We start from the raw sequence: 14,239 nt of genomic DNA on the forward strand, positions 1-14,239 counted from the left end.
ACCCTTTTCATTATACAACTTTTATTTTACTTGAAAGCCTACCCTTTTCATTATACTTACTATATAGTTATACTTGTGTTTTCTTTTTAAAAATTTGTTTATTAAAACTTCGTTATTTACAAAGTTATTCAAGATGCAGTTTTTCAGGTGTACAATGTTCTGACACCAATCCATCACTAGTGTGACCTTTCTTCCACTGTGTCTCAAATTTTCCTCCTACACCATACTTTTTTTTGGAGGGGCATACCTAGTGAAGCTTAGGGGTTTCTCCTGGTTATGGGCTCAAATTGCCTCTAACTTGGGGGACCATAAAGGATGCCAGAGGATTGAACCACCGACTGTCCTAGGTTAGTGCGCGCAAGGCAAACTCCCTACCACCTTCGCCACCGCTCCGGCCTTCCTACCCCCAAAACATAGGATTTTCCTTAAGCACTAGTCTTTTTATTTTTTTTTAATTTACTTAAGCACTATGATTACAAACATGATTATAGTTCGTGTTCAGTCACAAACAGAACACCCCCCTTCACCAGAAGCACTAGTCTTTCATATCTTACTTGGAACATAATTTAATTATTTCTTTGTATATTGGTAGATGAACTCGAGATGCTTTCTGAAGCTAGAGCCCGCCTGGCTAATACTCAGGGAAAGAAGGCCAAGAGGAAAGCAAGAGAGAAGCAGTTGGAAGAAGCAAGGTATGGTTCTTATCATCCTTAGTTGACCAGTTCGTCTCTGTCAGTAGGCCCAATGAAGATGACATGATTTATCAACCTTGTTGGGAGTAATAGAGCTGTCTAATTCAGTTTTTTGGCCCCACCCAGTGATGCTCAGGTGGTTGGTTGTTCATGGTGATATTTGTGGGGATGTTCAGGAATTGAACCTGGATCTCCAGTATGCGAAACCTGTGCTCTAGAATTTGAGCTATCTTATCTGTCTGGACCTCCAGTTCAATTTTGATAACATTCTTTAATTTTAATTTAAATAACTTTGGAAAAGTCAAATTGCTTTTTCCTTGAACCATTTCAGATTTGTTAAATGAATAGAAAATAGAAAAAAATGTATATTAAAAACCGTTGTTTTGGGGCTGGAGTTATAACACAGTGAGTTGGGTGTTTGCCTTGCATGCAACAAACGGGTACTATCTCTGGAATCCCATATGGTTCCCCCAAGCCTGCCAGGAATAACCCCTGAGTGCTGCCAGGTGTGGCTCCCAATTCAAATACACACATACATATATACATATATATATATATACGTATATGTGTATATATATATATATATTTGGGATTATCCCAATGTTGGGCCCCTACCCAGTGTCTTCAGAGCTTACTCCTGGCTTTGTGCTTAAGATCACACTAGGTGGACCATATGCAGTGCTGGGAATTGAACCTGGGTTGCTCAATTGCAAGGCCGGTTATACTTTCTCTCTAGTCCCATAACATTGTTTTCTTAATATGCCATTTAAGGAGGTCGGGGGGTTAGGATAGGAAAGGGGCAACTTTTATGGTAGAGGGAAGCGTTCAACAACAGTAGGAGGAGGTGGTGCTGAAAGATGGTTCAAGTGTTATGCATGAAACCTTATCAACAATAGTACTGTCAACTACAGTGCCAAAACTTAAACTTAACTTTTTTTTTTAAAAAAAGGCGCATCTTATAGAAGTGGTGGGTTGGAGGCAAATGGGGTGGAGGGGCATTGATGGTGGCAAGTGGACACTGGTGAAGAGATGGTATTGGGGCATTATAAGCCTGAAATCATGCATAATTGATGTCATAGTGACTGAAAAATTTTTTTAAAGATGTAGGAGAAGTAATGTAATACACAGATAGTTTACTTGTATTATGGATTAGTTAGATCTGTATATTGCTTTTGGGGATCATATGGTTAGAGGACACCTAAGTATATGACTTTTGCATGATTGCCACTTAGTTATTATTGGGCAGACAATGACTCTGGAACAGGAAACAATTTTGTTTGTGTCTTTGAGCCATACCTAGTGGTGCTCAGTGCTTATTCTTGGCTTTGTTTTCAGGAATCACCCCTGGTGAACCCAGGGAACCAGATGTGATTCCTGGCATTGAACATGTGTTGGCCACCTGTAAAAGCCAAGCATCCTACCCGCTGCATTATTGGTCCAGTCTCTGGAAACTTTATTAAATATAGAGTTGTACTTGATGAACCTTGAACCATATTTCAGGCTTCCAGATGAATTTTTACTGAAAAACTCAATTAGAAATCCAGAGATATAATTCTTAGTGATAGAAGACATGCCCATTTATGTGTATGAAATTTGATCCTCAGCAATCTCTTAACAGTACTATCGCTGCTAGTCACCAAAGTGGATGAATTAAATATTGCTCTGTATTCAAGGTTTTCTCCACTTTTTCCTTTGAGTTAGATCCTTGATGGCCTAGAAACCAAGATCAGATGGGTAAAGGAAACATTTGAATTGTATAAAAAAATTAGCTTTTGGAATTCAGACAGTGGAATAAGTTTGCTTTTGTGGTCCCTAAGAGAGAGTTTTTCTTTTTTATCTGCTATTATTTGGCCATTTTCCTTGAGAGTAATGTAAATTCAAAATGTGGCCTTGAGATGCCAAATCTTGGGTTGAAAGATTCTTTCATGTCTGAGGATGCTTTTTTGTTTGTTTGTTTTTGGCTCACACTCGGTGACAATTACAGACACCTATGTATCTTCCAACTCTACCACTTAAGCAAAATTCAGCCAAAATCTTGGCGAGATCTTAAGTTTTGTGTTTTTTTTTATTTGTTTTGTTTTGTTGCATGTTTTGGGCCACACTCAGTGGTACTTAGGTTACTCCTGGCTTTGTGCTCAGAAATCGTACCATGTGGGATGCTGGGGATTGAACCTGGGTCAGACCCAGGCTGGCCCCAAGTTGGCCAAGTCCAAGGCGAACACCCTACCCGCTGTGCTATATTCCCTGGCTCTAAGATCCCAAGTTTTAATACAAAGGTTAGCGTGCAAACTCCTTCCAAAATTGGTTGGTAGGTTAGAAAGCAACCAGAGCAAAGACATCTGCTGTGAAAGTATAATGTTGGAGGTGCTCAAGTCAGGGCTGCTCTCTCTGACCCTTTTTTATAGGTCAGTTGTATCAGCTGAGCCTTGCTTCATCAGCCTCTGTCTTCTTGATCCTCCTGATGGAGTTTGTCTTAGAGTTTTTGAAAAAGTAGTGCCAGAGGGCTCTGGAGATAGTACAGAAGTATGGAGAGTGCATTCCTGGCAAGCTCAGGGCTCCTGAGTTTGAGCACCATCACCATGTAGTAGCAATGCTGGGTATAGACCAGGTGGCCTCTAGCGCTATTGGGGAGACAACTTGCCCCCTCCAAACAACAAAACAAAAAATAGAGCCAGAATTGTAAAGTTTAAATTTCGAAACCATTGATCGTTTCTGTATTCATGTTAAGTGCATGAGAGTATGTGGATGGAATATAGAAGAGAGATAGTGCAGGGCTTTAAGGCACTTGCCTTTCATGGCTGACCCTGACTCTGAGCACACCACCAAATGTCATTTCAAGGGCAACCCCCAATACCCCATAAGAGAAATACTTAAATAACTTTCTTTTATTGTTTTTGTTGTTTTTGTGTGGTGTGTGCACCAGTGAGCTAATATCAAATCTTAGTCCTGCACATGAAGGCATATACTTTTTCAGGAGCCATGTCCCCAGCCATTTTTTTGTTTGTTTGTTTGTTTGTTTGTTTTGTGGACGTGGAGGGCTATTAATCAATGTTCTGGAACTTTTTGGAATTGCAGATTGATAAAGCATGTAAGTCAGGTTATTATAGTCCTTTGTGCTATTTTCCAGGGCTCCATGGCATGTGCCTTTAATTTAAAAGCTGGAGTTTATTTTGGCAAGTGATTTGAAGTGATGGTTTAAATAAGTAGTTCAACCTCAGATAATGTTAAGTTTCTTAACTCTTGCTTAATGCATCCCTTCCTGATGGTACTTGATTTTCTAGGTGATTTTGTGTTTTTCTTTAGGCGTCTTGCGGCCCTCCAAAAGAGGAGAGAACTTCGAGCAGCTGGCATAGAAATTCAGAAGAAAAGAAAAAAGAAGAGAGGAGTTGATTATAATGCTGAGATTCCATTTGAAAAAAAGCCTGCGCTTGGTTTCTATGATACTTCTGAGGAAAACTACCAGTCTCTTGATGCAGATTTCCGAAAATTAAGACAACAGGATCTTGATGGGGAACTAAGATCGTGAGTTGCTTTTCTGATTTTGAAACTGGAGATTTGTAGAAGCGGTTTATGGAGGACTAATTGTTATTCTTGTCAGAGTTAGATTTTTTATTACTTAGCACAATGTAGCTTACATATAATTTTATTGCATCAACACCACTGACCCTGACTATTGGGTTTTAAGCACAGAATTCTGTTTGCATTGCATTAATAACACTTGAATTGTTTGTACTTGACTCTTACTAAATTGTTTATTTTTCGAGCCACAGTCATAATATTTATGAACATTGTGTTCATCTCCTGTTCATGGTTAGTAGTTTTACTAATGGCCTGAAAGAATCTTCAAAATAGGGTCTCATCATTTTTGTATTATTTTCTATTTTTTTACATTTTTATTTTTAATTTCTTTAAGCACCATGTTTACAAATATGTTTGTAGTTGGGTTTCTGTCATAGAATGTACATACCCTTCATTGTAACTTTCCCACCACCAATGTTCTCCATTTCCCTACTCCCTCCCTCCCACCTCTGCCTGTCTTTGGGACAGGTATTTTATTTCTTTCTCTCACTATCATGATTATGGTAGTTGTCAGTGTAGTTATTTCTCTAACTGTACTTTTTGTGGTAAGCTTCATATCATGGGCTGACCCTTCAGGCCCTCATTTCTTTTTTTTTTTTTTTTTGGTTTTTGGGCCACACCCAGCGGTGCTCAGGGGTTACTCCTGGCTGTCTGCTCAGAAATAGCTCCTGGCAGGCACGGGGGACCATATGGGACACCGGGATTCGAACCAACCACCTTTGGTCCTGGATCGGCTGCTGCTTGCAAGGCAAACGCCGCTGTGCTATCTCTCCGGGCCCAGGCCCTCATTTCTTGCCTCTCGTTATTATAACCAATGTCTTTTACTTCTCTTACATCCCACATGTGTTATTTTCTAGTGAAAATTCTATCTTAGTTTAAGATGAGATTTAAAGAAAGAAATCATGACTGCATTTTAATATCACACTTGGCGGGGATAGTAAGTAATAATATATTTATAAGTGATATATCTCAGAGTAACGGAGGATTTTCCCCTATTAATGACATTTTTAAGAGTTTCTTCAGGTCTTATATCTGAATTTGTAGGGATTACCTTTTAGGACTATGAAAAAATTTTGTTTTCCATTTCTTTTTTTTTTTTTTTTTTTTTTTTGTGGTTTTTGGGTCACACCCGGCAGTGCTCAGGGGTTTTTCCTGGCTCCGTGCTCAGAAATTGCTCCTGGCATGCACGGGGGACCCTATGGGATGCCGGGATTCGAACCGATGACCTTCTGCATGAAAGGTAAATGCCTTACCTCCGTGCTATCTCTCCGGCCCCTGTTTTCTATTTCTTGACCTTCATTTTTGTTGATGTGGATTACCAAGAAGCAATAGCTGTCAGCTACTGCTCAATATCCAGTAAAACGGGATATTCTGAGATGGACAGCATTGCATATATTTCTTTTTTTTTTTTGTTTGTTTTTTTGGTTTTTCGGGCCACACCTGTTCGATGCTCAGGGGTTCCTCCTGGCTACGCGCTCAGAAATCGCCCCTGGCTTGGGGGGACCCTATGGGACGCCGGGGGATCGAACCGTGGTCCTTTCCTTGGCTAGCGCTTACAAGGCAGACACCTTACCTCTAGCGCCACCTTGCCGGCCCCAGCATCGCATATATTTCTTAAATGACGACTATATAATAAACTTTGTAATTGAAGGAAGAATTGAAGAGATAATGAATCATTTGTAAGGATTGATTGGTGATGAGGATGACTTGCATTTTGGGATCTTTAAAAAATGACCTTAAGAAAGAAAAAGCCTTGAGCTTAGCTTTTTAAGTTCCCTAACCACCTGCTGTCAATTATCAGGACTTAAATTTCTTAAGTATTTTGTAAATTAAAGTTATAAAAATAATTGAATATTTATTGGGCCATATCTGCTAGTGCTCCAAGGACCACCACATAGCCTGGGAGGGAGGTAAGGCTTGGAGCTCTTGCATGCATAGCATGTGCGCCAACTCTGCGTCACCCTCTTGGCTCTGAATTAATACTTATTTAAAAAAAATTTTTTTTTTTTTTTGCCACTCTCAGTGGTTTTAAGGCCTTAGTTCTGGCTCTGTGTTTAAGGATCACTCTTGGCAGGGATCAGGGACCATAAAGGATGTTAGGGATTGAACCTGAGTCTGGTAAACTAGGCAAGTGCCCTACCTCCTATAATATTGCTCTGGTTCTTAAAATGGTTGTATAATTTCTTTTTTTTCCCACACCCAGATTAATGCTTGGGTTACTTCTGGCTCTGAGCCAAAGATCACTTCTGGAGCATGGTACCATAAGGGATGCCAGGGATTGATCTCTGGTCAGCCATATACAAGGCAAATACCCTACTGGCTGTACTTTCTTTCAGCCCAAATACTTAACATAATTTTAATTTTATTGCTTAGATTAGTGAGTGTGGTAATTTTTTATTAATATTATGTGATGCATTTCTATATGTTTGAATGTTATTTCTTATATGTGACTTAAATTTTCTTGATGTTTTTAATAGTGAAAAAGAAGGACGAGATAGAAAAAAAGATAAGCAGCACTTGAAAAGGAAAAAAGAATCTGATTTACCATCAGCTATTCTTCAAACTAGTGGTGTTTCTGAGTTTACTAAAAAGAGAAGCAAGTTAGTACTTCCTGCCCCTCAGGTAATGTGATTAATTTTTTTTTTAATTATGGCAACTCATGCTTATCTATTTAGCAAATAATTTGGAGGAATTATAAACCAGGTTTTTTTTTGTTTTTTTTTTTTTAAGCTGCTTGATGCCTTTAAGAAATAGTACGGGGGTAATGGAGTAATAGTACAGGAATTAGAGTGTTTACCTTTCAATGGCCAACCCTGGTTTGATGCCCAGCACCTCGTATAGTACTTTGAGCTCTGCTGAGTGCAGAGCTAGGAAACAGGAATAACCCCTGACACTGCCAGGTGTGCCACCTCCCTGTTCCCCCTGCCAAATGGAGTGTGAGGTCTAAGAAAATGGCTCAGTGATAGGACTCTTCCTTTGTAAGTATGGGGATACAGATTCTCTCCCTGGCACCTCCTTGCATTGCAAGTATGATTCCAGTGGTTCCGTCATATAACTAAATGTGTGTCTTCCAGCGAACACTGCAGTTAAATCTATATGACCTTCAGTGGTTGTAGCAACAGTAGCTAAGGAAAAGGATGGTATAAAAGCAGAAGGGCCAGAGAGACAGGTTAGTGTGCCAGACACATGCTTTGAATACTATAGGAGATCCGGTTATGATTCTCAGCACTCTTGGGCTCCCAAGCACTGAGCTGGGATTAGCCCCTGAACACTATAGAGCTGGCAAAAAAGAAAGAAAAAAAAAAAAGGTGCCTAAAAAACCGATAAAGAAAAAAGCAAGGGGCCCAGAGAGATAGCACAGCAGTAGGGCATTTGCCTTGCATGCAACTGACCTGAGATGGACCCAGTTCTATTCCTGGTATCTAGTATGGTCCCCGAGCTTGCCAGGAGTGATTTCTGATCGTAGAATCAGGAGTAACCCCTGAGTATCGCCGGGTGTGGCCCCCAAACCAATCAATTAATAAATTAACTGCTTTGGGGCCGGCAGGGTGGCACTAGAGGTAAGGTGTCTGCCTTGCAAGCGCTAGCCAAGGAAGGACCGTGGTTTGATCCCCCAGCGTCCCATATGGTCCCCCAATCCAGTGGCAATTTCTGAGCGCTTAGCCAAGTGTAACCCCTGAGCACCAAACGGGTGTGGCCCGAAAAACAAAAACAAAAAAAAAAAACAAAAAAAAATTAACTGCTTTAAAAAATAAAAGGAAAAAAAAGCAAGACTTACTCTTCAAGCCCTCATTCTTGCTTGAACATGAATCTCACTTGCTTGTCTTATCTCTGTTTTTGTTTTTTCACTCTGGAGAAGTCTGTGTTTTCTTTTGAATATGTGCTACCTCTCTCTCCATATCTTTGTAAGTTTCTTTCAATACAAATGGTCTTTTTTTCCAACAAAATATTTGCTTTCTAAATATGGAAGGTAAGATGGAGAGATAATACAGGGGTTAGGGTGCATTCCCAACCCCAACTCCACATGGCCTGTTGAGCCTGCAGACTCTTGGTGTGGTCCTTGGGGTACCTGAGCAACATCAGTCCTAGGCCCTAGCATTAACCATTGTCGAGTTGGCCATGTATCTTCAGGAATGGTTCCTGAACCCCTGAACACCATTTGGGATCCCCTTCAGAAAAAAAAATACAAACAAATCTAACTATGATACATGAATCACAGAAAGTTATTGTGATTTAATATGATAAATAAGCAATACTTCTATATAAATTATATAGTCTTAAATGGCTTATTTAATAATGCTTAGTAAATAATAATTTAGAATTCATTCAGGTTAAGACTCAGTGCTTTAGACCTTTTAGGCCTTTTTTTATTGTGGGGGACATTGAGGACTCACATGTCAGCTTTGCACTCAGGAATTATTCCTGGTGGTGCTGATGGGACCATATAGAGTGCTGGGGATTAAAGCTGGGTAGACTACATGCAAGGCAAGCACCCTACCCACTATAATACCTCTTTGGTCTCAAGGCCTTAGGTCTCTTTAGCAGGATAGAAGTGTTGACTGTGAACTTTAACATGCTTTAAAGAGAATGTTATATTGTGTCAAGCTTTTTTTTTTTTTTTTTTTTCATAGGTTTTTGTTTTTAGGGTCACACCCAGCAGTGCAGAGGGGTTGCTCAGAAATTATTCCTGGCAGTCTCAGTGGCCATATGGGATACTAGGATTGAACTTGGGTTGGCCACTTGCAAAGCAAATGCCCTCCCCTCTGTGCTATTGCTCTGGCCCCTCAAGCTTTTCTTTCTGAAACAGCTATGAAAACCAATGTGGGAGTTGTGAACTTATTCAGTTAATCACAAACTGTTTCTTGGACTTAATTATTGTTGATCAGAAAAGGGGAGTTTTGAATAAGCTCTTGTTTTAAGCAATCCATGTCTATAGACAGTTTCATGGGGGGGGGCTGGAAGAGCTTCTTTTCCTGTATGAGTGCTATGGTTGTATCGACACAAGATTCTTGGACATAAAATAATTTTACCTAATGTTAACATTGTGGTATTGATTTCTTTTCTTTTTGGCCACACTTGGCTCTGTTCAGGTGCTATTCCTGACTCCTGGTGGGTGCTCGGGACCATGTGGGATGCTGGGGAATGAGTCCAGGTCAGCCATGTGCTGGGCAAATGCTCTACCACTGTAGCATTGCTCTGGCCTCCTAGTACAGTGATTATTTTTTAAAACTTATTTTTCTTAGTATTCCTTAAGGCACTCATTTTTGTAAAAGTTAAGGTAAAATTAATGCCTTTTGATTTTTAAATTAGGTATCGTATTTAGTTTTTCTTTGGTTGTTTTTGGGTCACACCTGGTGACCTGGTGACCACTTGGCTTATTCTTGATTCTGCGCTCAGAAACCACTCCTGGCAGCCTTGGGGGACCTTATGGAATGCTGGGAATTGAACTCAGGTCTGTCCTGGGTTGGCCGCATGCAAGGCAAACTCCCTACTGCTGTGCTATCTTTCTGGACCTCTTGTTTTTGTGTGATATTTTAATTGGATTTTCACTATTGTCTCACCCTCCCATTGAAAATCTTGTGCAAATACTGATGCACTTGTTTGTTAGTTGTTGGAAAGAAATCACTATGGAAATGTAAAACAATGCAGTTTGGTACTATTTTCTCCCTGTGTCATATAGGGAAGTGTTTAAAAATTAGGGGAAATTTTCGGAGCCAGAGAATATGCAGGGATTAAAGTGCTTTTCATACATGCTTCCAACACTATTTTGATTTCCAGTATTACATATGCTTCTTTGAGCACTAAAGAAGTGACTCCTGGGGCCAGGAAGGTGGCGGTAGAGGTAAGGTGTCTGCCTCGCAAGCGCTAGCCAAGAAAGGACCGTGGTTTGATCCCCCAGTATCCCATATGGTCCCCCCAAGCCAGGGGCGATTTCTGAGCGCTTAGCCAGGAGTAATTCCTGAGCATCAAATGGGTGTGGCCCAAAAAACAAAAAAAACAAAAAAAAAAAAAAAAAAAAAGAAGTGACTCCTGAGCACAGAATCAGGAGTAAACTCCTGACACTGCTCGTTGTGGACCCCAAACCCCAAAACAGAAAATAGTAACTAATGGAAAAGTTCAAATCCACAAAAGAGATCAATGTTATAATTTATATAAGTTTATATAAGCTTTATACTTAGAAAACTTCAGCAATGAAACTTTCTGAAATATTGAATTATATAAAGTCTGTTAAAGTATTGCTTATTTTAATAACCTTTTTTTTTTCCCCCAGATTTCAGATGCAGAACTCCAGGAAGTTGTAAAAGTGGGTCAGGCAAGTGAAATTGCACGTCAGACTGCTGAAGAATCAGGCATAACAAACTCTGCTTCTAGTACTCTCTTGTCTGAGTACAATGTCACCAACAACAGCATCGCTCTTAGAACACCAAGAACTCCAGCTTCCCAGGACAGAATTCTGCAGGTGAGATGTCCTCCTAGCAGGGGTCTCAAACTCGCAGCCTGCGGGCTGCAAACAGCTCTCCGTACAAGATTTTGTGGCCCTGCCCTAGAGGAATCTTTTTTTGTTTTGTTTTGTTTTGTTTTAGTTTTTTGGGTCACACCCCCCAATATTCCAGGCTTACTACTGACTTTGCACTCAAGGATCACCCCGACTTTGCCTCCTGCAGCCCCCAGGTAAATTGAGTTTGAGACCCCTGAAGGATGAAGCTATAATTTCAATGAACTGATTTTCAGAATATTCTGAGGATTATATTTAAAGTTTTAGCTTGATTTAGACTGCTGGCAGTACCACTTCTCTCTTGATGGGATATACACTGTATACCAGAGAATAGCCAAACTTGACAAGGCTCTCTTCAGTGTTCTCGTACCTTTACAGCTCATTTAGTTTTCCCCTTCCAGATTGTCTTTTAAAGCATAGTCAGAAAAAAAAAACCAACCAAAATCCTTGAATTGTTCTCTAGAGGCACCAATACACCAGCTACAATTTTTGCTTTACTGAACTGCCTTGTCACAAATCGTTTTAGTGCGTAGTACTTTTATTTTGAGTTAATATTTGTTATATTCATTTGCTTAATATTTTGGGGGTGTGGGTGAGGTTTTTGATTCCATGCTTCTCTATCCTGGGATGGCTGGGGTATTAGAATTGTTTTTGTTGGTTTTGGGTCATACCTGGAGGTCATCGGACTACATCTGGTTCTGTCCTCCGAGATCACTCCTATAAGATGCTTGGGGGAACTATGCTGTGTTGGGGATTGAACCAGAATGAACCTCTTTCATGAAAAACATATTTTCTGTTCATCAGGCCTCAGTGGGGAAATTATTTTTTTGTGGGAGGACCCACACCTGGCAGTATCAAGGAGTTAACTCTTGGCTCTGTATTCAGGAATCACTCCTGGCAGGCTTTGAGGGCCATATAGGATGCCGGGGATAGAATCTGGTGATTCAATTGAAAAAAAGGCATACGTGATGGGCTTTTTTGGGAATCTAGATGAAGAATATATTGTATTTAGGTTAGCAAAAAATATACACGCTGGCCTTTGACAGAGTATTATAATTCATTTTTTTTTTCATGACTAAAGATACAGAGTAATAATGCAATTAGTCTTGCTCTGTTGGTCTTCATTTTAACCCCAATCTGTATGACTTAAGACATTTTATTATGGTCATGATTTCTGTGCCTTAGGATTTCAGGCATGGAATGTCCGTGGCACAGGAAGTAATTTGATGCTTCAAGGCTGGAATCACTGTTAACTGTGGGTAGAATCCTCTTCTGGAAATGGGGAGTAAATGAGCTTAGATTGGAGTCTCCTAGCTGTAGTGTCTTCAGTGTGAGCGAGGAAGTCAGTGCTGTGGCTTCCCACCTTTTCATTGACTTTTCTTTGGAGGCCAGGGTTGTTACTTCTGCATTGTTTCAGGTGAGTCAGTCCATTTAAACCCCAGAGGGAGCATGGACCCTACCATGCTAGAAGGATTATTGGATTCTAACTGAGCATGTGAACCGAAAGATATGGTTGTGGCTGTCTTTGGAAAATAAGTCTTTCACAGACCATGTGTATGTGTTGGGGGATTAAAATGACTTGTAGGTGTGGTGTGTTGATAGTAATGAATACAGAATTACAACAAGGGACTCAAGTGTCTATTTAGTCCTGCCGGTCAGGCAAGATTTCAGAAAAGAACCAACCCCCAAAAGTTTCCTGTGAGGTGCATAGGCCAGTGGTAGTGTCTTTCCAGTAGGAGAAAGTGAAGACTAGATCAATACAGGCTTAATGATATAAAGCTAAACTAAAGTTTAAGTGTATTGGTGTTTAGCCTAAGCTCACTGAGAAATTTGACATCTTAATTTTAAAGATTATAAAGAGGTTTGGCACAGGTAATAGAAAATTTGGGGTGATGATAATTTTGTAAGTTCATAGAAAAATACATATTTTCTCTTTTTGTCTTTGGACTACACATGGCTGTGCTCAGAGCTTACTTCTGAGATAAGAATGAATGCTGTTTTTTTCTGAATTTCAAGATTTTGTATAATAGGATCAGAAAGGAATATTTTGTTAATTCTGTGTAAAGCTATTGAAGTACACTTCTCTGCCTTCTTTGTTAACCAGGAAGCCCAAAACCTCATGGCCCTGACCAATGTGGACACCCCATTGAAAGGTGGACTTAATACCCCTTTGCATGAGAGCGACTTTTCAGGTGTCACACCACAGCGACAAGTTGTACAGACTCCAAACACAGTTCTTTCTACCCCGTTCAGGTATCGTAAGTAAATACGTATTTCTCTTTCAGAAAAATAGAAGTGTAAGGACTTGGACAACTTTTTAATTTATTATTTGTGAATGAGGATGGACGTAATGATTGACTTGCCTTTTTTGCGTTTTGGGGAGGGGCACACTCGGTTGTGCTCAGGGATTACTCCTGGTGATATTTGGGAGACCATATATAGTGTGGTGATCAAAGGTGGATTGGCCTATGCAAGTCAAACACGTATCTTACTATCTCTCTGGCTCCTTCACTTTCTTCTGAGTACTGCTGGGTGTGACCCAAAAACAAACAAACAAAAAAATTCTTTAATTTAATTTTTAATGAGAAAATCAACCCATTCTTAATAATTGTTTGGCAAATTTTGCAAAAATTTTCTTTTCATGCATATATTACTATTGCTTCTCTTCAATTTATTTTGAAAATTCATAGCATTAAGAGGTTGGAAGAATAAGATAAGCATTTTTTTATCTATCATCAAGGTTCTGCAGTTGTTAATATTTTACTATATTAGCTGTGCTGTATATTTATCTGTTTATCTTCTATTTTATTTATTTTTTTAAAGGCAAGTCAGTCATTTACATGCTCTCATGCATTCAGTTGACAAGGTCTTTGAATTGCCTCACCTCTGTTCTTTTTTTTTGTTTGTTTTGTTTTGTTTTTTTTTGGCCACACCCAGTAACGCTCAGGGGTTATTCCTGGCTATGCACTCAGAAGTTGCTCCTGGCTTGGGGGACCATATGGGTCACCGGGGGATGGAACCGCGGTCCGTCCAAGGCTAGCGCAGGCAAGGCAGGCACCTTACCTCTAGCGCCACCGCCCGGCCCCTCACCTCTGTTCTTTTTTTTTGTCACACCCGGCGGTGCTTAGGGGTTACTTCTGGCTGCCTGCTCAGAAATAGCTCCTGGCAGGCACGGGGGACCATATGGGACACCGGGATTCGAACCAACCACCTTTGGTCCTGGATCGACTGCTTGCAAGGCAAACGCCGCTGTGCTATCTCTCCGGGCCCCATCTCACCTCTGTTCTTAACTACCTTAATATATCAAGAAAGTGGAAATAATACTTGATAAACCTAGTTAGGAAGCAAAAAAATGTCAAATGGAATGATTATTTGAAATAATACAAATACAATTCACAGTACTAAGAAGAGACAAAGTACAAAGGAAGAGAATTTCTGGAGTTCTTGTCTGCTTTCCTTGTGAAATAGTATA

General features: G+C 40.1%; 1 protein-coding gene across 1 annotated transcript in view; it reads left to right on the forward strand.

Annotated features, from left to right (window-relative positions):
• CDC5L (cell division cycle 5 like) overlaps window positions 1-14,239 on the forward strand; it is a 48,885-nt gene that overhangs the window by 10,679 nt on the left and 23,967 nt on the right. The window contains exons 5-9 of the mRNA XM_049765488.1: window positions 593-692; window positions 3,996-4,214; window positions 6,749-6,893; window positions 10,543-10,731; window positions 12,872-13,020. Coding sequence (XP_049621445.1) covers window positions 593-692; window positions 3,996-4,214; window positions 6,749-6,893; window positions 10,543-10,731; window positions 12,872-13,020 — 802 coding nt within the window. The remainder of the gene's footprint in view (window positions 1-592; window positions 693-3,995; window positions 4,215-6,748; window positions 6,894-10,542; window positions 10,732-12,871; window positions 13,021-14,239) is intronic.

This window comes from Suncus etruscus, chromosome 18 (assembly GCF_024139225.1).
Source record: "Suncus etruscus isolate mSunEtr1 chromosome 18, mSunEtr1.pri.cur, whole genome shotgun sequence".
Taxonomy (NCBI): Eukaryota; Metazoa; Chordata; class Mammalia; order Eulipotyphla; family Soricidae; genus Suncus; species Suncus etruscus.